Source organism: Hippoglossus hippoglossus, chromosome 6, assembly GCF_009819705.1.
Source record: "Hippoglossus hippoglossus isolate fHipHip1 chromosome 6, fHipHip1.pri, whole genome shotgun sequence".
NCBI lineage: Eukaryota > Metazoa > Chordata > Actinopteri > Pleuronectiformes > Pleuronectidae > Hippoglossus > Hippoglossus hippoglossus.
Genome location: NC_047156.1, coordinates 2,770,624 through 2,794,163, shown reverse-complemented (window position 1 = coordinate 2,794,163; position 23,540 = coordinate 2,770,624). Strand labels below are relative to the sequence as shown.

Here is a 23,540-nt window from a genome sequence, read left to right as displayed (position 1 = left end):
GACCACTCTGACTGTGACCACCGGTGAGGTGATGATGCAGGCGGTGACCACTGTGAGTGCTGTGACGTTACCGCCAAACATCACAGCTGCTGCGACCGCGCAGCAGACGACGAGCCTCAAACCGACCACAGAGGCCACGTCTCCGCCTACAACGACCACCACGACCACACCGGCCCCCACTACCACCACCACAGTACCTCCAACCACCACCACCACTACTACTACTACGACCACCCCTCCTCCCACTACTACAACTACCACCACTACTACCACTACTACTCCTGCCCCCACAACAACCATGACCACTACTCCAAGTACAACCACCACAACGAAGGCACCTGTCACCACTGTGTTCATAATGGAGCACACGACTCCGCCTCCCACTACAACCACAGAACCTCCGTCCAGCACCAGTGCAGAGGAAGGTCCTCTACCGTGCAACGTGACCGAGAAGTACTGGGTCCGAACAGGTACGAGCCTCGTGTCCCGTTATCGTGGAGGAAGACGATGATTAGAGATTAATGACGTAATTCTCAAAACTGGGATAATTAACAATGTGTGGGTACGAGATTTCAAATGAAAAGTTACGAGAATAAAGTTGTAGTTAAGAGAAAACTCGTTATATTATGAGAATATTTTTTTATTTGTACGTTTATTTTATTCATTGACCAAACAACACAATTTAAATGCAAACACAAAATCTCAAATCTTGAATAGAAAGGAGCAGAAAGAAGAATTAACTTATATAATCTGATCCTCTTTCACAAGACGTTAATTAACAAAGCAAATAATTCAATAAAATTACAAATCTAAATAGCTGCAGCCCTCACATCCCTCACATCCCTCTGTTTGTTACAATTCATTTCAAACCATTCAAAGAAGCTCACAACATGATTTACCTGTCACAACAAAACTGAACTTAATTACCACATTTCATTGGCTTTGATTGATTTTTTAAATATGTTAGATTCTTTGGTTTCTTTGTTGAGATTGTTCCATCAACTTGGTTCTGAATCTTGTTTTTTTTAAGATCTCTGTTCATTTTAATATGTCGTAATTTTTGGGGGGAAATAAGCAGCAATAAAAACTCTGGTTCCAAAATCTGATATTCCCCTTTTAATAAGACACGTAGCCTGAAGTTACATCTTTCTTCTCGTCTTTATAGAAGTTTTTCTCCTCAACGTGGCTCTAATGCTGCGTCATAGTGTGGGAGACAAATAACAGAAGATAAACAAAGTAAGATTAACTGGAAAAACCTTTGGGTCATTCTCATAAAAGATAATTTACTGTTTGTTCATTCTTATCAATTTACCTCCAACGTGCTCAGCACAGTGTTCAGGAAGGCTTCGGCCGTTCCAGTGGAAAAAACGATTACAGAGTAATAATGAATACACATTAAATACCATTTGAGAAGCTTAGGCACTTAATGTACCTATTGTGTGACCGAGCTGTAATTACATGCACACAAATTAATTTGATCTTGCACAGAAGGAAGGGCAGAGTTTCCTGGAGTGTAAACAGTGGGATTAATAAGAAGCTGCAGATCCGAGCCTCAGATTGGATTCACAATCAGAGACATTGTGGTTTTACTGAAGGTTTCAGTCACACAGAAGATATTTAAACACAGATACATCTTTCTGAGTAAATACTCTTCAGTGAGACGTTGATTATCTGGATCTGAGGCGTGGAGCTGTTACTTTAGGTTATTTAAAGTGTGTTTGAATTAGACCCTGATGCTCATACCAAAATTAAAAACTTCCCAATATCGATATATCTTTATTCTGTCACAAATGTACTTGTGAACGTCTTCTTCCTTCACAGTTTTGTCCATCGAGCTGCGCAGGAACCGCCTGGACCTGATCCTGAAGCAGAACCTGTCCAAAGGGCTGAGCCACGCGCTGCAGCGAGCCCTGAACGACTCCACGGCCTCGGCACAGGTCAGTCTCTCTCTCCACCTCCGTCCCCGGGGGCTAATAAACGCAGCTCACTGGCTTTTAACCACACGTCCAGGACTAGTAAACAGGTAGTAAAGACGGGACAGAAGTAAATGGTCACAGGTCAAGGGGGGGATAAATGTCTTGGTGGTCAGTGGATTTATGTCGACATTTGTAAAAACAGGTCGGTTATCAGCTGCGTGGAGCAGCTTCATCAGGGTTTTTAAAAGGTTTTAAATCAAGCAATGCTAATAAATGGAAAACTTGGAAAATATGCAGTTTTACGAGTGTGTAGCAGTGGCTGTGACACACAGGTGAGGTGCTCATGACCCCCGGGGGGGACTGGTAAAAAATGGAGGATTTATTACTTTAATCGTACCCGTTGTAGTTTTGAGTTCAGTTTACTCGTTTCAAATGACCGAATATGAAGATGGACGACATGTCAGCTCCCAAAAGTGAAGCCAAATCATCCTATTTGCCCCCTGGTGGCTGGCTGCAGTATAGGTCTTCTGTGCCGCCTCCACCATGTTAGTGGAGGGGACATGGACCGAATTAAAAAGTCACACGTTTAAATATTTGATTTTCAAAGATGATTCCTGTCGTTTTAAGTATCATGTTCGTGTTTCTGATAAGTTTGATGTTCGGCAGCTGAGACTGACTCATGATTGGTCGAGTGCACGTATCGCCGAGACCTGGATACTGTGGCTCTAAGTGACATCACCAGTACAAGATGGCAGCGCCCGTATCTGGGATGTTTTGGCTTCAATCTTGTGGGAGGAAGTGGAGATGCGTGTCCATCTTTATTTACAGTCCGTGCTCAATAGCGACCGCATCAGGTCAACATGTGAATTACACGTAGTAGGTGCTTCTCTACCGGGTGATATAAAACTCTAATCTTTACGTTTGTTGGCTCTTCACGCGCGCGCAGGGATTTATTCTCTCGTCGATTTCCGCTCATCTATAGTACTGGACGTGTTCTCATCTGAACGAGGCTACAGACGAGCAGAGAGCGGTGACTAATGCAGGCGGCGCTCAAGTCTGAATAGAAATTACCTGTTGAAATCACAGTGAGGCAGCGTTGAGAGGTTATTACACACACACACACACACACACACACACACACACACACATGCTAATGGGAGACAAATGCAGAATACATTATTCACTCTGTCACAGCAGTGTTGTCGAGTGATCTTTCAGTGTGACTCCTCATCAGGCTGTTTGTTCAGCCCGAGTCTCAGTCTATTTTAACGCTTCGTCTTCATCTGCCGCGTCTCTCCTCTTCCTCGCGCAATCACTCTCTCGCCCTCTTTCCTTCATACTTCCCCCAATATTTACATTCCCCTCATTGCTTCCTCCCTCTATCTGATTGCTCTCCAGGTTGAAGTCGATTGATTTTCTGCCAGCCGCCCCTGTTCCCCTTGTCCGTCCGTCTGCCTGTCCTCGCTGCCTGCCTCCCTTCATGTCACTGTCTGTCCGTCTTCCGTCTTCATCCCGCCTGCTTCTTCTATTTTTATCCAGTTGTTTGTGAGCACTGCACAGGGAGTGACTCAGTGTCTCTAAGCTCCAGTCCACTTTCATCTACCCCCCCTGCCACACACACACACACACAGACACACACACACACACACAACAAAACCACTCCTCACTTGTCCTCCTCTCCATCAGACAACGTACACTGTTATTAGATAATCTGGATCCGTCTCTTGAGCAGCCACGACAACAACAAGGTATAAAACTGTCCGGTGCTTTAAAAGCCGTGACATGAAGGCAGGGTCCAGAGGCTCTGATGCTGGCTGAATCTCCTGCAGGGACAGGGATTGTGAAGCAGCGTGGAAAATTAGCATGCAGCAGAATTTAATGGGATGTTATTATTGTGTAATACGTTTGACCATAATTTGCAGACACGATTTGTCCAGTTTTGCAGCTTTCAGACTTTCAGAGAGAGAGAGAGAGAGAGAAAGAGAGAGAGAGAGCGAGGCAGAGGGCGAGGTCAAGGTCGTGGTTCTCCAGAGTGCCGAGTTTAAAACTAAAAACAATCCATGAATGCTTATAACATACTGTGACATGTGATCGTGTTTCTATAGCTCACAGGAGGAAATTTATTAAAAGATTTAATTCCTCGCTCGTTCCATTCGAGGTATAAGGCTCAACCTGAAGGATCTGAACGCTCGCTTCTCATTTTCTAATGAAATGCAAAACTCAAAGGTTCCGGAAGAAAAGAATGAGGTGCTGAGGATAATTAAAAAATAAAGAGCTGCTGGAAAAAGCTGAGGCTGAAGCTTTGGTGAACGCTCGCATGAGGAGTGAAGATGGCGGGTGTATATATTGTGTTGTTTGTTGTTGGTACGAAAACAAGAGCAGAGGAGGGGGAGAGGTAATGAGATATGGTTCCACTAAGAAGAAGAAAATATGAGACAAAGATGGCCAGGGGCTTCCAGCTAACAGGGGAGAGGAAGAGGAGAGGAAGAGGAGAGGGGAGGACAGAAGAGGACAGGGAAGAAAAGGAGGAGAGGAGAGAATAGGACAGGACGGGAGAGGAGACAAGAGGGGAGGAGAGGAGAGGAGAAGAGAGGACAGAAAAGAATAGAAGAGGAAAAGGGAGGAGATGAAAGAAGAGAGGAGAGCACAGAAGAGGACAGGGAAGAAAAGGAGGAGAGGAGAGAATAGGACAGGACGGGAGAGGAGACAAGAGGGGAGGAGAAGAGAGGACAGGAAAGGGAATGTTTTTCAATGTAAAACAGGAGAAGAGAGGAAAACAGAGGAGAGAAGAAGAGAGGACAGAAAAGAATAGAAGAGGAAAAGGGAGGAGATGAAAGAAGAGAGGAGAGGACAGAAGAGGACAGGGAAGGAGAGGAGGAGAGGAGAGAAGAGGAGATGAGAGAAGAGAAGAGAAGAGAAGAGAGGAGAGGAGAGGACAAGACGGGAGATTTGACAAGAAGGGAGATTTGACAAGAAGGGAGGAGATGAGAGGAAAGGAAAGGTGATGTTTTCGAATGTAAAACAGGAGAAGAGAGGAAAGAAAAGTATAGAAGAGGAGAGGACAGAAGAGGACAAGGAAGGAGAGGAGGAGAGGACTTAAGAGTCGAGGAGAGCAGAGGAGAGAACAGGGAAGGAGAGAAGAGGACATAAGAGGAGAGCAGAGGAGAGGACAGGGAAGGAGAGGAGAGGAGGAGAGGACATAAGAGCAGAGCAGAGAACCATAGTAACAACAGCTGCTCACAGTGGTTTAGGCAGGTGGGTGGTCTGCAGCTCCACATACACAAGCCTTGACTCACCACTGATTGTTGTCTGTGTGTTTTTCCAGGACACAGTTTGTCAGATTTATGACGAAGGTTCAACCTAAAAAAAACAGCCCTGGAGTCGGATCTGGCTTTAAACAGGGGATTATAAATATTCATAGTCTGAAGTATTTGTATCTAAACCCACAGCTCAAGTGCAACATGTATGAGAGGAAGCTGCTTTCCTCCTCGTCTGCAGAGCTCGGTTCTCGTGGCCGCTCTGATTTCCTCCCTGACACCGTTTTGTCTGCTTCTTGAAATAAGGAGTGCACGTTCCTCTGGATGTGTCAGGAACACACACACACACACATGGGAACAGGTGTAAATGTGATAAGTTTCCCTTTTCTCTCCGTCTCAGGTGGAACACGACGACTGCAGCCCCCACAACGTGACCCTGGTGTACTACGTCACCAGTGGGAAAACCGTCTACGTCGCCTCTCGGGTGGTCGAGGCGCTGAACGTGTACGGCTTTGACAAACTGCTGTCGGACATCAGGCAGCACATCCCGCTGGTGAGGGCGGTCCTGGTTCCCGTGGCAACCTGGATGCCCACGCCGAGCATTCACCTGCAGCTGAGAACAGGTAGAGGGAATGAGGATGAGGAAGAAAACGGTTTTGATGATGATGTGAGAGCTGTGCAGAGGAAGGAGGAGGAGGAGGAGGAAGAGCGAAGAGAGAGAGAACATGCAACGAGAGCACAGGGAGGGAGACACAGGGGAAGAGCGGCGCAGAGACCAAATTAGAAAACTCTGATTACATGTCTGCTCTCCCGTACTCGTCTCTGATACTCTAAATCCCACACAAACTCCCATGATTGCAGAGCAAACGAAAATTGGTCCATTCATTTAGTCTGCCTCTTAAGCCTCTTAAAAAAACACATTACTCACACACACACACACACACACACACACACACACACACACACACACACACACACACACACACACACACACACAAACACACACACACACACACACACACACACACACTCGAGTCTTGTGGGACCATCGGAAAAAAATTATCTGTGCAATTATTCGAAAAACGATGCATCTGCAGATTGGAGCATTGGAAACGTGTTTGTTTCCTAAACACAAAATTCTGAATTCATGTCTCGTTCAGATAAGATTCAGCTGTGCAGCTATTAAAGCTTCTATGTTTGTTTTTTACACATTTCATAAACGCTCATTCAAACATTTAAAACAACTGCAAAAACGTACACATCCTTTAAAAAACTGCAGTATGTCAATCAGAAGTGTGGTTATTAGATTATTATTAATATTTCTATATTATTAAGAGCTTTACGTTAACTAAACAGAAGTATAAACACGAACCCCTGAAGCCGCGGCTGCTGCACATCGAGCTGTTCGAAGTTCAGTGAAGCTCGATGGAGAATCTCAAAGTGGAGAATCGTCCTCGCCGATCGTCGCCGATCTCGACAACGTCACTAACGTTGATGAGTCCCAGCCACAGCTGCTGCAGAGCGGTGGTCGTCTTCTTATTCAAAGCTTATTAATATTGAACGTATCCAACACTGCACTTTCTTGGGCCATAAACATTACACATGCCAAGTGTGAGGGCGATAAGATGAACGGTTCTGGAGCCACAGACGGACAGAGAGAGATTTCCTGGAATTATAAGATCGATATGTTTATTCTCACATACTCCTCCTGGAAATGTGGCTTTAATAATCACAATCACAAAAAGGAATCAGCCGGGAAAACAGTCCAGACTCTTCCCATGTTCTTATGTATGAAGCAAGAACATAAACCATAAACCATAAATACACAGTATCTGCCAATTTACCGCACACAGCCCAATGTGCACGGGATCACCAGCCGGGTCGGCAGTGTCACTTCCTGCAGACGCACAGAGCAGAGAAGACGAGGAACAAAGATTTAACCAGATCTCACAAGCACCAGTGTTTTTTAAATTTAGGTCAGAATATTGTTCCACCTCTCGGATCCCGGTTGTTTTACAAAACAGAGGAAGACAAAGAGCAGGGGGAGAACCGAGGGAACCGAGGGAACAGAGAGAACAGAGGGAACCGAGGGAACAGAGGGAACAGAGAGAACAGAGGGAACCGAGGGAACCGAGGGAACCGAGGGCGACTGCACCGACAGACAACCTTAATAACATCCTCTATAATCTGCTGATGGACTCAATATTGTTTACCCTGTTCCTCCCGGTGTGGAGCCGCGTGACGCAGACGGGCGACTCTCTCTCTCCGAGTTGCTCTCATTCTCGACAGTGGCGATAATCCTCTTTCTCTGGTTTAACGTCTATCCAGAGCGCTACTTTCTTTAATACCGAAAATCCAGACCCAGATATAGATTCCACTTTGATTAAGTAGATTGTTGCAGTTTGGGAATAATTCCTCTTCCTCCGGCTTCGTCCCAGAACGTCAGCTCGTGGTTCTGACGTCAGAAAACTGCAGTTGGAGCTGCAGACGTATTAGTATTAAACTAATAATATAAATGATTAAATAAATATATATGAAAAGAACTACTTCACTTGCACTGATGGAACATGTGGAGCAAACATCAGCAAACAAATTTAAAATACACTGTTACTATTGATCATAATGAGCTCTGAAGATATTATTAATATATGACATTAGAGGGTTTGCAAATAGCTAATAGAAAGTAAATGAATTTAATCAACTAATCATAATTAAATACCAATAATTGTACTTTAAACGACATATAAATTTGTCTTCTAAATCAAGCTTCAATACACTTTAATATTAGAAACCAACTGATATGGATTTTTGCAGTGATGCCGATATTATGGAGTAATACATTTTCAATATCGATATATTGGTTAAGATATATATACAATACAATGGCAATGATTTCTAAGATGTTGTCAAACCCTTATGACAAAGTTTGTAATTGAGGCTTTTTGTTCTACAGTTTAATGATAAACATTGTCATTAATAACTTTAAATTAAAAGAAAACACAACAATTCTCTGCTTAATGTTGTAAAAAGAATTTCACAAAAAACTGAAAATCACACACCTGGTTTACTTGTTGCAGCTTTTTAAATGAGCAAGTATACGTTTTGAAAATAATATAGAAAATCAGCGTATAATAAAATACATTGTTTATCCTGTAAAATAAAAGTTTTTATATGCATTATTCAGTGGATCAACCAGTTTACTCTTTATACTTTTACATCCTTATAAAACTTCCTGTGTGTATATGTGGTAGAAATCCAACTCGTATCTTCCACTGATGTGTGAAGAGCTGTTGATGAAACCTCTCAGGATGAATCTGCTCTCTCGCTCCACAGTGCTGAGGTTCGTCGGCCCCACAGACAACATCTACTCCTGCAGCTTTGTCCAGATGTTGGAGCAGCGGCTGGAGAACGCCTTCGACGAGGCTCAGGACAAAGTGCTGGAGACGTACAACCGGCTGGCTGTGGAGGTACGTTAGCACGTAGCATGATAACCAGGCTAACATGAGTCACACAGCTCCAGTTTAGAAATGGACTCTCACAGCAATTCCAATTTTTAAATGAGGCTTCACTGTTGTTGCTTTTTAACCATGCAAACGCTTTACTGCAAAAATACCTTGTTAACAATGGATCAAATGTAAATCCTGTAATTTATCAATCAATAATAGTTTCTATGTGTAATATCTATAAACTTTATTTATTCAGACAGACAGGTTGATGAGAAAACAACAGTGGAACATGAGCAGAGAAAATAGAATAGTTAAATAGATTAAATCATATAATTCAATCAGAATGAGACTCTGTAAAGAACTGCACCTCTGCCAAGGCCCAACAGTTAAATTGACCCTAAATCTGTTTTGTTTGTTTGGACATTGTTCTAAAACTATTGAAGATACAATAAACCGTTGATTCTCTTTTGAATCCACATTATCTCAGCTACACACTGGTGGTAGTTATAAGTTTGTGGCTCTATTTGTTACAGTTCAGCTGCAGATTTTTGTTTAGTTCTGAAATCAATTAAACACATGTGCCTGATTTTGTTTCATCAAGATCCACGAGTTATTCTCTGGGAAATATGTCAAAATATTAAAAATCTCACAATATTAAAAATAAGTTCCCGGTTCCTGGTTCTTTCCGGACTCTTGTTCCGTCCTTCATCCAAGTTTCATGGAAATCCGTTCAGTAGTTTTTACGTAATCCTGCTGACAAACAATCAAATAAACAGAGAAGAGTGAAAACACAACCTCTTTGGCGAAGGTAATAAATAAATAAATCTGATAAGTCATAGTAAATCAGAGCCACAGTCAATCATTGATAAAAGTTTTCATCAAAAGAAAAGTTTTCTCTTTCTCTCTCCTCTTCCTCTGCTTCTGTCCCTCATTCTCATTCTCATCCCCCCCCCCCCCCCTCCCTCCACCTGTCAAGGTTCAGTCCTCACTCGGTCTAAGTGAGCAGGTCTCACCGAGCAGAGTCAGGGTCCGTTCATAATTCATCCTGTGAAATATTAATGCTCGTGGAGAAATGTGATGGGAATTCTGCGTATATCTTGTATCATCATCCACTTTATTACAGTGACTTAGTCTCATTCTTCTCCGAGCGCCACGCCGCTCTTATTATAGGAAGAAAGAAGGTTGTTCGCTCAAAGTGTCATAATGTGTCTGGGGCTCTGTTATGTATTTTTTATGGCCGTCTCAGACACTTGGTATGATACCATTAGATTTTTCTGTATGAACGTCTGAATTATTCATGAGCCGGCAGCCGCCTGTTTGCGTGTTTGCTATAAATAAAGAATAGAATAATCATTCTCGTTATTGGACCTGTGGGGGCGCGCGGTGATTTATTTGATTGGTTGATTGAAATGAAATATTAAAATGTCTCGGGTGTGTTTTCCCCTCAGATCCAGAGCGTGTCCCAGGAGCCGGGCTCGCCGTCGGTCTCGCTGGTTTACGTGGTGAAGAATCAGGACGCCGTTCTCAACGGGACCATCTCCAGCGGCCTCCTCAACCAGCTGACCGCCGAGCTGGTGGGCTACTTCCTGTTCTACCCCCCCCTCGTCATCGCCGAGCGTGAGTGCTTCCACGTTGTTTATATCGCAGAGGTTTTCACAAACAAGCTCAATACGTCTCCTCTCTCATGAAACATTTACAAAGCTGATGAATATTTAAAATTCCTTATTGTTTGCTAGAGCCCGGCCAGTATGAGCTTTTTTGGGGTTGTATTTGTGTTTTCTTTTACTTATAGTTATTGAAATTCAATTATCTTTTTTTGATATATATTATTGGTCGATATATCTGTATTATCCCTAATATCAGTATTGGCTTTGGGTCTAAAATTCATATTTGGTCGGGCTTTATTTTCTTAATCATACAAGTTTCATTTCAAAGTTTCTTTCCATGTTACTGCGAAATATTGTTAAAGCGAAAAACAAATCCTAAACCACTAATGTCAAAGGCTGAAATGTAAGGAAAGTAACTAAGTGTGTTATTGAGCTGAGCTTGAATAAAAAATAAACTATGGTTATAGTTTCCTCCATCGGTAACTGTTCCTAAATGTCTGATTTATTCATCAAGATCCATTAAATATTCGCTGGGAAATCTGTGAAAATGTTAAAAAAAATTCCATTATTTTACCCAAAATCTATTCGGTTGTTTCTCGGCCCAAATCTCATCCTTACAGCAAGTTTCACAGAAATCAGATCAGCAGTTTTTTTCATAATCCTGCTGAACAACGAACAAATAAACCAACAGACAGACGGGGGAAATATTTGAGTTTCCACCGAGGTGAATTCATGTTGTTTTCCGTCCTTAGAACTGGACGATAACAAGAGTCCGGTCTCTTTATTCTGATTCTATGGTCCTTACATAACAGCCTGTGCAGCCGTGTGCTGCTGGGCTCGGACCCTATGACCACGTGTCGTCTGCAGAGAACCACTGAATCCACCACAGATGCATGATTCATGACTGAGCCTATGTGTGACCTTCGTAAAGGAGGTAACTCTAGATCGCTCTATATTGTGTCAGACGATAGAGTTTACACCACAGGAGGAAACTCTAGTCCGCTCTCCTACAAAATAAAGCACTTAGTGGATTTTCTACGTGTTAACAGATACAGTGATCAATGTTTTTACGTAAGCAATGTCTCAGATGACAATAATGGTGATGAACCTACAGACAATTATAGTCTTATCTGGTTCATCCTCCTTTCAGCTCGTGTTTTGAGTTATTTTGCTTATTACCTCTCATTATTTTCACTGATTTCCCAGCAAATAATTCATGGATCTTGATTTTTTAAAATCCGGCATAAGTATAGAGAAACAATATCTATGACTTTGTGTAATTTGGTGCAGCTTGATTGAATTTAAAGGTTGTTGGGCCTTGGCGGAGGTTCTAGTTCTTACATGTGACACCTTAAAACAACTGATATACTTTTTTATGTCAATCAAAATGATTCATAATTTCAAGATTATATCAAACTATACATTAGTGCACATAACGCAGCCTCTACAAAAGGCCTTGTGTCGATGAAATGGTGAAATCGGTTTAAGTTACGAGGAAATTTATTCTCTTTCAGCACAAAAAACACATTGTGATAATCAATATTTGTATTAATCAGTATTATCTTCAGGATTCTGTGCAGAAATGAATTGGTGGCTGCGTTCGTTCAATCTGAAATAGCTGATAATGGACAAATGCAGGATATTGATGGCGTCACCATAAACTCCATGGATATAATTCTCTGTCAGTCGCTCCTCCAACTTGATGGATCAGAGTTAATGGACCAGAATCTTCCTCTGATTTAGTTTAAACTTTATTCTTTAAATGTAAGAATTTAAAGAATCTTTTCTTCTGCGTCGGCCCTGATTCTCCTCAGCACGTTTCTCATGCGTCAGCTCAATACCACGTGATAATGCAGCATCTCACACGGGCTGTGTTTGTTTTCTTTAGCTCCGTCTAATAAAAGACATTACAAACATAAGTGAAAGACCTAAGAGCCACAGAGGAGGCGCATTAGCTGTGTTTGTATTCCACTGCAGCCTCCGATGCCATCTGCGAGCCTCTTAAAGGGCAAACAGCTGTACAGCCCCCGTCATCTGAATCGTGCCACAGGCAGTCTGTCGTCCGCGGCCCCTGAACGAGCTAATTTTAGCCTGTTGAGATTTGATTAGTATCTGTTTGTGTGAGCTCTCATCACCCGAAGGGCTCAAACCTCACACTTCTCACTGTCGCATCCAAACCCAGAAAAAAACTGCCAGTCTGCTCACTCCAAAAAAAAAACCACACACACAGCGTCTTCTGCTAATGAGGAAACAATGAGCAAGTGGTTATTGACTCGTGTGAAATGACAAAACAGTTAATGACACATCAGTGATAATGGTCCGGGGCGTTTACTGGTGCGAACACATCGATCGCGGACTGAATATTGACCTTGACTCTACATCGATTTGTAATAATGTGTGTGTACGATTAAATTCAGCTGCAGGTGTTTGGACTGTGGGAGGAAGTATCTGGAGGAAACACGGGTAGAACATACAAACTCCCAGTGTTCCCAGTGCTATTACACAAGTCAGACTCTCACGACTGACGTGCGACAGGAGGTCACACAACGACACGATCCTTCACCAGGAGAAACCGTCTGCTCTCCATCGGCGTTTAGTCACAGAAACACATACAACACGTGTGCAGGGACACGGGAAATCACAGGTAAAACGTCTGGACTGTAAGTTCACCGTTTCCTGTGGGATTTCCTCGCTCTCTGCCATGTTTGTTGATGTTGTTTACGCCTCTTTATACTGCCCTCAACCCGTCCTGTGCTCTGATTGGCTGTCGCTGACTCGTCTAGATATTCAGTCTCATAGATATCCAGTCGAAGGAGGCGATGTGTCGTCGAGCTTTTCGAATTCGAGTTCGAACGCTAATTAGGTTTCGATCCGAGTGACAAATCTGGGGCTAAAACTCGTGTAGAGATTTGAGATGTTTGGTTAGATTTAAGGAAAGTTCGTGGTTTGGGTTAAAACAAATAACTTTTGTGAAAGCATGACTGTTCCTAAACCTTATTCACGTGTTTATGACTGTAAGCGTGTGGATAAAGGTTGAAACCAGCCCTGACTCCTGGTCTCCTGCCGCTCTGCAGCCCCTGTTGCTCTGTAACGACACCTGACATCTTTCGCTCTCAGCACAATGACTCAGCTGCTCCAGGGATTCGTCCCCTCGAACATTAACATGCAACACAAACAGCATCGCATGCTGATGTTGTTTGCTTATATATTGGAAGCTGCATGTTTCTCCAACTGCAGATTCCAGCTGTTGAAGGACATTTTCCCTTTGAAATATTGGAACTACACTCCCCAGCTGGTGTGTTGATGGAATGAATCCACTCGATTTGTGCCGCTGACCCCGAACACGAGTCTGAACATCAGCACGTCGACGCTGTCGGACTCAGGTGTGGACGGGAGCTTGTCTCAGGCGGAGAGGAGCTCAGTTAATGTAAAGACGCTCCCGCACAGATGCTCGAGGGCGGCGGCGGCGGCGGCAGACAGTCAGACGTTGACTGGAGCTAAACAAAGCACTCGGCCCGACAGCTCGCAGGAGTCAGGTCCGAGGCAGATGGTAGAACAGGCAGATGGGAAATCAGGACGGATGGGTTGACAGATGAGTGGGACGGAGAGCGAGGCCGACGGGGAGTAAAGGGGAGTGGAGGAGCAGATAGAGACGGACGGAGGAGCAGGTGGTTCGGGGAATGAAGGTAAACAGGATGTGTGTGGATAGAGGAAGTGGACAGGGAGCTGTAAGAAAAAAAAACAAAAAGAAGTAAAGGTTGATAATGAAACCTGACGTGAAATGTATGATCGGATTTTATCATCCCTGCTGGGGGGGGGCGCTGTTCAAATCCTGCTCCTCTGCAGATGTGCCGCTGCTGCACACTCTGCCACCGTCACGTCTCACATGGCTCCAGGGACTCACAGAAGATTTTAATCGAAAAAAGAGCTCGACTGAGAATCAGATGCACGGATTCAAAAGGCGTTTAAAGATTTCTCTCTTCGAATTTTCATTTTTTAATGATGTCAGAGTTCGTAGCAAAGATAAAGCTTCAGCAGTTTGAGACAAAGATATAATTATGGCATAAATTATAAATCCCTGTGTGTTAATTCTGAATACACACACGAAAAGAAAGCAACACAAAATAGTTCCTCTGCTCCTTAAATTGGTTTCTGATATAACATTGAATGTTTTTAATCATTTGAAGGCATTTCAACGTGTCACCGAGGGCAAATTAACAGAATGAAGGCTGAGTTTCATTTCGCTGCCTCTTGACACTTGAATTGATATAAAAGAAAATAAAGAAATAGATTAAAGGTTTTGATATGAAAGATTAAAATCGTTTCTTAAAACTGCAGAACTTTCTCTCTCTCTCTCTCCAGCCCTTGAATACCATAATCTCAACACGTCGATGGCAACAAAGAACTATTGGGTGATAACAGGTAAGTTGCTCTCTCACACACACACACACACACACACACACACACACACACACACACACACACACACACACACACACACGCTAAAGTGCTGCTGGGTGATCAGCCGTAATCAGGAGCCATATCGACTGGACAAAGCAGCAGTTAGTTAAATGCCCTGGCGCACATTGTTGTGCAATTCAGCACAACGGTATTGACCTTCTCCATTTTTCCTTCTCCTCCCTCCTTCCCTCCACACCTCCATCTTTTCACCGGCTCCCTCCTTCGCTCGCTCCCTCGCTCCCTCGCTCCCTCGCTGTGCTCAGTGTCTGTAGCTGCTCTGTTCCTGGGAAAAAAACCTATTGATGTATAATTCACAGCTTCCTGACTGGGGCAGAGGGAGAGATCGCTTCACATCACATCACGGCCGGGTGTGAAGGATGCTGGTGTGTGTGTGTGTGTGTGTGTGTGTGTGTGTGTGTGTGTGTCCTGCAGCTCCATCTCACTTAGCCTCTAAGAAACACACTCAGAGGCTAGATTTATGTAAGCATGTGTGTGTGTGTGTGCGTGTGTGTGTAATGACGCGTGTTTGTTTTTGTCAGACACAACACCAGGATCTAAATGTTGACTGGGCAGAAGTTAATACTGTTTGTTGTCCTGTGTTGGTTTTCAGGTGTTAAATGTCGATACAGCAGAAAACTCATTTGTTGTGGAGGTCGACCGGTGCATCAGATGGATTATGACACAACTCGTTTCTTTTTCTGAAACACTTTTATCGCTTCTTTTGTGCTGGAAGTGGAAACTCAATGAACGAGGACACAAATAGGCACAAAACACTGAAAATAGAATCCATGGACACAATCTCACACGCAGGACAAAGTGATGAGTCCCTGATCACGAAAGCCTGCAGGCGGTTGTCCAGTCCATGGATTGGTCCATGTGGGGACACAGACTGGTTTGCACCGGAGGCTCCAACACCAGAGACGAGAGGATCTGCATCTGTAGAACATTATGAATACATGATGAACATGAACATGTCTCAAAAATCTTCTACCATAACTGTAGTTACCTGCAGCAATTTGTATTTATTAGATTAGTTTATGCATTAATTATAAGTCTGTACTTCAGCTCCATTAAAAACAAGGTCTCTCCACAAAAGGGGGGGGAAGAGAAATCAACATATTGACACACATCCTGCTGCTAACTATCGAACAAACACATACAAAAACATAAAAATGAGTTTAAAATGTATATGTTCTCAGCGTCTTTTAGGATGAGCCAGTTGTACGAGTGTGACCACGTCCCACAATGCAGCGTTGTTGTGTGTGTGTATGTGTGTGTGTATGTGTATGTGTGTTTGTGAGATGATAGACAATCAATCGGTGTAAAAGAAGTTCCTTTAAATGGAAGAGACGACCGTCCAGTCTTTTCACGTCCGTGTTTTCGTTCCCACCATCGTCCTCTCGCCTCCTCTCTGGTTTCCTCTTTCCTCTCTAAACTCCTCCTCTGTCCTGTCTCCTCTGTCCTCGCAGTGATCCAGGACGTGGACACCTCCTCCCTGGAGGCCAACTACCAGAGCTTCGCCAACCTGATGGAGCAGCGGCTGGCCGAGCTGTTCCTGGTGGCCGGCCGGCAGGGCTCACAGGCGGCTCGATCCCGGCGCGCCACGACCGTAGGGGGCTACACTGTACAGGTGTGTGGGGGTGGGATTGTACCGTGTTGTTGTCATGATGAAGATGATAATATTTATGTCCATTTAAATCCATGTTGCATCTATCCAAAGGGTGAGATCTTCTCCCACAAGTACAGTTTTTATTAATGCATGGTTTTTATGGTATGGACTCAGATCTGAGGTTAATCTTTAGAGATACGTTTAGGTTTAATCACACTTTCCCTTCCAGCTGTTAAGCATTGCTCAGGTTTTAGTTCGTCCATCAGCTTGTTCTTCTCTCACTGCGCAAAATCAACTTGCAAAGACTTGAAAATAGCTTGAGAGACGTGATCCATCACATTTAATTAATCTTTTTGTGATGCTACACGTATTTCTATGCTTTTGAATAGGATCTACAAGTGCCAAGACGTTCTGAGCTCCCAATACAAATTATAATAATGAACTTTAACAAAGACAGAAAGAAAACAGAAAGAAAACATGGATGCATTGTACATTTCATTCATGTTTATTAATATCAAATGTATTTAAAGATTCTGCAAATAGATTTTTCATATTTTTCTGGAGGGAAACTATTGAAACAGTCAAGATATGAAAACAGGCTGGAGCATTTAGGTCAGACAGTGTCAGTAGAGTTGGATGAAGACCAGGGAACGAGTATACTTTAATAAACGGTTTGTGTGTGTGTGTGTGTGTGTGTGTGTGTGTGTGTGTGTGTGTGTGTGTGTGTGTGTGTGTGCGTGTGCGTGTGCGTGTGATTTTCTGTATGTGTCACCTTCCTGTCCCGTGTTCCATATTGTGCAAATTAAGACAACGATTTACTCCTCCCTGGATTTATGCGTTACGCTCCCGTGAGGTTCAATGGGAAGTCGCAGACGACCAGTTTAATGGCTGGGGAGACGGGGGGGGGGGGGGGTCAGTCAGAGGAGAAGTCATCCAGCCATTTAATAACACACATCCCTTCTTTTTTAACGACAAAATCGAATTAGCAGACCCGATTAAATCCTGTGATGTGTTTCGTCAAATTTAAACAAGATGTTTGATGTGCGATGAAAGGAAATTGAGATTTGGAGTGACTCAGTTTTTCCTTGAGTGTCGTCCCCGAGTGCCGTTATCTCGCCGCACACGGCTCGTCGTGATCAAAGCGACGCAGCCGATTCACAGTTTGGATACAGAAGACATTTCTAATCTTAGGTTTGAGCAGATAAAGGATTTTTTTTTTGTATTGAATCTGTCCTTGGATGTGTTGTGCTGATTTTTCTCTATCTTTCAAATAAACTAAAACTTTCTTTTGATAAACGTTTGTATAGATTGTTGAAGTTTTTCTATTAACCAACAATTATTTTTTGATAATCGATTAAAGTCTGAAGAATGTTATTCGGAATAATTGATTTTTAATCTGATAAAAGGGCAAAAAGCTTCATTTGATCCTTTATGTTTATTCAAAAAGCAACTTCCTCGTCTTCTTGTGCAATGTTTTTTATTATTATACCTTGGACTTAAATAGCACCTTTCAAGGTAAACAAGGAACTCAAACTAAATAAAAATAAAGGGCAGCTGGTCAAGAGCCATGGTGAGCAGACCCGTGTCCACGGACAGGAGGGTCTGGGATGGGGTAAGGGGGGGGGGGGAGGAGGTCGGACAGGTGATGGCGGACCGGGGCCAGAGGGTCACTGGGAAGCCAGGGCTTGTTTCAGGTGTGAACCCTGGCAGCAGAGTTATGCTCATACTGGAGCCTGACCAGTTTCCTGCTGGGAACCGAGATGGGAGGTGACCAAGGCGAGGATTAGGATCCCTGCCACAGATTCAGAGAGATGAGCGGAGTGTGGAAATATTTGTGAGGTGGTAAAAGGGGGATTTTGTAACGGATTTGATGTTGGAGTGGAATAAAAAGGACTTGAATCAAACTTCCTGGGGGAGGAGGATGGTAAAGCCGTCCAGGGACAGAACTAAACCTCCCGAGTTTCAGAGAAGCTGAGGTTGATGACCTCCATGTTTTTGCAAGCACCCGACAGGAGGTTTGGAGCTGAGATGAAGTTTTGTAGCAATGGAAGTTTATGCCGTCCAATTAAAAGCAATGTCAGCATCAGGCCTGGATATTTGAACACTTCTCTTTGATTCTCTTCCAGATGGTGAGCATCCGTCGACTGCCCGGCCCCAAGAACCCTGCAGAGATGACGTACTACGCCCAGCTGAATGGAGCAGCCATCACTGGAACCACTGCTGCCAAGACCCTCAGCAGCCTGGACTCCCAGACCATGGCTCTGACGCTGGGATACTTTGTACAAGTGCAGGCTGAACGTGAGTCATCATACCTCAAACGTCTGAGGCACAGGAGACACAATGCAAAGTTTTATTTACTCAAACTCAACGGCGTTACCAAAGTACCCTCATGAAACCATGATCTGGGTTTTTTATCGTTTCTTCATTGCTTCTTTTGTCAGATACAAGTTTTTATACCTGCGAACAAACGCAGATATGTCTGTGATCATATCATATCATCTTTACACTTTGGTTTTTCTGAAGATTAAACTACGGAGACTGTAATAAATTGATAAATGAGCTGAAGAGATGTTGGTAGACCGACTCTGGCTTCTCATTTCCCTCCAGTCGACGGATCCACGTCTTGTTTTCTATATTCATTAGTCTAATCTTCAACCTAATGCATAATATATTGAATCAGAAATATTAAATCCTATATTGCATTTAGCTATTAATACATTAGCGTGCGTGGATATTACACATGTGCAGTCAATTCACAGAGCACACTTCTCCTCCAGCACAGGGCCGAGAACACTCCCAGTTTAACGACTCTTCGGGGTTTATCTGCTGAAGTCAAGCGTAACGGTTTTGGCTTCCAGTGACATTCCGTAGCATTTGGGTTTTCCATAAATTTCCATAAATTTCCATAATGCCCCCCCTGCATCCAATAAAACGGTGGAGCGTCAACACGCGTTGAGAATCATGAATTCCGAATCAAAGATTGTGTTTCCACGTTGTTATCTAAAGTAAAGTTCAGGATGTCGGTACCGAAGCTGCTGCCGAGGACAGAGTGTTCCTCCGTTACTCGTTCTCCCTTTTCACATTTCCCTCTGAATCTGTAATTAACAAACTGGAGAGATACCAACAACTCTCAGCGTCCTCCGCAGCCTCACGGTGCTCGGGCCCGGAAACTGAACACGGTGTTCCTGCAAAATTCACTTTGTTTGGCTTCACGGGCTCGGAGGAAACAAACTGGGTTCCTCCTAATGATGGAAACACAGCCCGTTGGCAAAACCGCTCCGTGGCAGAGAAGCTCAGAGAAACGAAATATGTAATTAAAAAGATATTCTATTCTTAAAAACCTTTGAGTTGTTCTTTAAAATATATTTCTTCTCAGCCGAGGAAGTGTTTCAGGGACCCCTCATGTTTGTCCTTTGGTATAATTTAACATATTCTTTAATTATGTTAAAGAGCAACATACAAGAAATGTCTTATATATTCTCCCCACGAATACATAAATATCATGATAGTTTTAAAGGATGAATCTGGAAACTTTTCATTTTCCTCAGACCCTCATTTCTTTTTTATCATGCATTCAAAATTCAAAGTACAATTTAAGGCTTCTGTTTTACATTTGTTGTACAATCCACAGCTTCATCAAAACTGGAAACAGGGTGAACATATTTAATAAACAAGTTGTTTCTTGTTTGTTTAGTTGATTCTGTTCCTGTAAGTGTGTAAAGGTGCTGGAAATATTGAAGTGGTTATGACACCGGTGATTGTCAGTGACCCGCTCAGACCTCGTATTAACATTCATTAACTTAAACTGGTAGAACGTTTGGTTATAGCAGCTGAAGGAGACTCGTCCGGTCTGAACTGGGCCAGAATGTTCTGCCCTGGATCAACTATTTGTTTTTGTCATCAACTGCTCAGGAATGACTTGACATTTTGTGTTTGTGTGTTTGCAGCCGTGGTAAAGATTCCGCCCAGCAACCTGTGGATCATGGCCGTCCTGACGCCCCTCTTCCTGTTGATGGTGGTGATCGGCATGGTGGCCTTCATCCTGTGCAAGAGGAACCGGGTCATCTTCAAAAGCGGCGCCTTCAGGTCGTTCAAAACCCGCTCCAAGGTAAAGACTCTCATTTTTGAAAATGGCGTTTTTTTTTTTTTAAACCGAGCAGTTAGTGGCTTTGTTACAGAAAACAGTGTTCACAACTGTTTGCATGTACAAAACGCAGCCCTGGAGTTTTCAAACTGAAACAGGATCAGCTGCGTTTCACAGTTCTCAGTTTGAGGATCTTGAAAACTCAGGAGAAGTGTGGACGCCCTGAGGAAACGTAGCAGAAGTGACGCAGCCATAGTTTTCCAACCCTGTCCCCTGCTGTCTTTATTTTACCTCCTGCTGTGTGTCTCCTCTTCTTCTTCTCCTCCCTCCACTCTTTTTCTCTCTCTTCTCCGTGATCCACTGTTCCTTCGCTCTTGGGGAGCGTCGGGTCTCGTCCCGAAAAATGTTCCAACGCCGCCGCTTCACCTCAACGTCGCCCCAGACGCCAAATCTTACATAAGCTTAAATAACCCGGGCTCTGAATATGTGACACATCGCACAGCAAATCAATTGTGTTAAGTTATTCCTTCAGGTCAGAAGAATTGAATGCCATCTGTGCGCGCCTTCCTCGTTTGTTCTCCCGCAGCCCAATAGCCCGTAGTCATTGCTAATCATGCATGCTGCAAAGTCTAATCGGCCGAGTGGGAACAGGCAGCGCTCAGTGTGCTGGAAGTGAACCTCAGGGTGATGTGGGCCCTTTCACAACTGTAGCATTCGCTCAACATCAGCTCATCGGAGATTAAATGGAAATCAATCATTTTTAAATGAGCATGAGTGAGCAGCAGATTCCTACCAGCCGGGTTGATCAGGTCAGGATGTTCTGCCGGACGCAGCGTCGGCCTCGCGCCAGAACAGCCGCTCGTGTCTCCGCAGGCAGTGAAGTGATAAACGAGCGAATCGCTGGTGAGCTTCTGACGCAGCTCCTCCATGTCGAAAGGGGACGTTGGAGGTGGTTCGGGTATTTTATAAGGACGCCTCCTGGACACTGGGATTACCGGGCAAACCCAACTGGGAGGAGACCCCAGGGTGGACCCAGAACTCGCTGGAGGAACTACATATCCCAAACTTACCTCTGGACCAAAACCTAGGAGACGATGGATGGATGTGTTCGAGCAATGAAGTGGTTTACATGTAGAGAAAAAACAAAGTCTATCAACTGAACGCTGGATATTACCCATGATCCTCTGCTTCCTGACCCAGAAGAGCTGCAGCTGTAACAACTCCACTAAACTCTGTTTAGAATTCTTCATATTTTAAAAGTTTTCTGCTGAATATTGGAGATAAACTCTGGTTTTTAATAACTTCAGAGTCTTTTTAACTGATCCACGGTTCAGCTTCACTCTTGTTGACAGTCGAGTTAAGAGTCTGGTTCTGGTCAACGGGTTCCACACAAACCTCTGATACCCAGCCCCCCCGATGCTATGAATAAACCAATACACAGAATATTTCTGTGGAGATCAAAAGGCTTAAAAGCTTTGACCACGTTAAAAAATATTCCGTCCTCGCAGAAGAGAAGAATGTTTACAAATGTTTGAACTATCTTTTTTTATGGTTCTTCTGACAAATATACTGATGCAGCAAGAAATCTTCTGTTCTGGGCAAGAAAACCAAAAGTGTATTCTATCCTTTTCTATCCTTTTCTATCCTTTTCTATCCTCTTCTATCCTCTTCTATCCTCTTCTATCCTTTTCTATCCTTTTCTATCCTTTTCTATCCTTTTCTATTCTATTCTATCCTTTTCTATCCTTTTCTATTCTATTCTATCCTTTTCTATCCTTTTCTATCCTTTTCTATCCTTTTCTATTCTATTCTGTTATATTCTGTTTTATTCTGTTATATTTTCTCTATTCTGTTCTGTTCTGTGTGAACCCCTCCCTGACCTTGTTCCTTTGACCCTCTCTTTGTTTAGACGTCATACCGAAGGGAGGCCAGTTACCACCACCAGGTATTCACTGAGTCTCTGGTCGGGTGGATGTCTGACTGACTGTCTGGCTGACTCACTGACTGACTGACTGTCTGACTGTCTGACTGACTGACTGACTGACTGTCTGACTGACTGACTGACTGACTGACTGACTGTCTGACTGACTGTCTGACTGACTGACTGACTGACTGACTGACTGACTGTCTGACTGACTGACTGTCTGACTGACTGACTGACTGACTGACTGACTGACTGACTGACTGACTCACTGACTGACTGACTGACTGACTGACTCACTGACTGACTCACTGACTGAATGAGTTACTGCTTTGTTCCAGCGTTGCTCAGTTGTTGTACAGTCTGGTTGTTGGCTGGTTGTTGGCTGGTTGTTGGCGTGTTGTGTGCTGCCTGTCCTTGTTGCCAGGTAAACTCTTGCATGTGGCTTCTGTGCTGTGGACATCACTTATTCCACCATCCTCATTGGCCGTCTGAGATCAATAGGCAGCGGGAGGAGGAGGAGGAGGAGGAGGAGGAGGAGGAGGAGGAGGGGGGGGGGGGGGGGGGGGGGGGTGAAATACCTGTAAGGAGGGGTTGTGTTAAAATTCACAAGCACGTTCCTGAAGAATACAATCGTTTGGGTTGGAGTCGATGGACTGAATTAACGAGGAGCGGATGGATCCTAATAAACAGACAAACAAGCTAAACTCTGCTGGACGGACGCAGTCGGGTTGAATCCGAGCTCATAAACATCAACACCTGCAAACCAAACCCATCTATTCTTATTCTGCAGAATATAAACCAGGACCGAAGCTTAGTCCGACTCTCTGTCTGCCTTTTTTCTTTCCAAGCCAATTGTCTTATCCTCTTAGATGAAGCCCCCTCTCATGCCACAGTGGCTCAGCAGGACACAGACCCCCCCCCCAACCCCGCTCTTCTTTCATATGAGGATTAGGTTAGCTGCATTATCGTGTGTCGCCTAATGCAGAGCAGCACTGGCCACGGACGACGGATTAAAAATGTCAGCTGCTTTGTGGGTTATTTTAGTCCGGCCCGTCCTCGTCCCCCCTGGAGGCCAATCGAGGCAAAGGGAGGACGGTTGTGTGGACGGAAGAACGTGTAGGTGAGACATGGTTGGTCAAGTAATGGAGCTGGTGGACAGACACAGCACAACAGAGGGTAAACACCCCAGAAATATTACGTATATACCAGAGTTTGATCAATTTATTGGTTGATTGA

General features: G+C 43.8%; 1 protein-coding gene across 3 annotated transcripts in view; it reads left to right on the top strand.

The window, feature by feature from the left end:
• Positions 1–23,540, top strand: part of kiaa1549la (KIAA1549-like a) — an 84,579-nt gene that overhangs the window by 31,033 nt on the left and 30,006 nt on the right. For all 3 annotated transcript variants that reach the window (XR_004614234.1, XM_034589349.1, XM_034589348.1), the window contains exons 3-12: positions 1–470; positions 1,822–1,937; positions 5,574–5,796; positions 8,507–8,640; positions 10,068–10,236; positions 14,589–14,648; positions 16,157–16,317; positions 18,423–18,594; positions 20,244–20,404; positions 22,290–22,325. The exon at positions 1–470 is cut by the window's left edge and continues 361 nt beyond it. Coding sequence is in view for 2 of the 3 variants with exons in the window: in XM_034589349.1 (XP_034445240.1) it covers positions 1–470; positions 1,822–1,937; positions 5,574–5,796; positions 8,507–8,640; positions 10,068–10,236; positions 14,589–14,648; positions 16,157–16,317; positions 18,423–18,594; positions 20,244–20,404; positions 22,290–22,325 (1,702 nt within the window). In the remaining variant the exon portion in view is untranslated. The remainder of the gene's footprint in view (positions 471–1,821; positions 1,938–5,573; positions 5,797–8,506; positions 8,641–10,067; positions 10,237–14,588; positions 14,649–16,156; positions 16,318–18,422; positions 18,595–20,243; positions 20,405–22,289; positions 22,326–23,540) is intronic.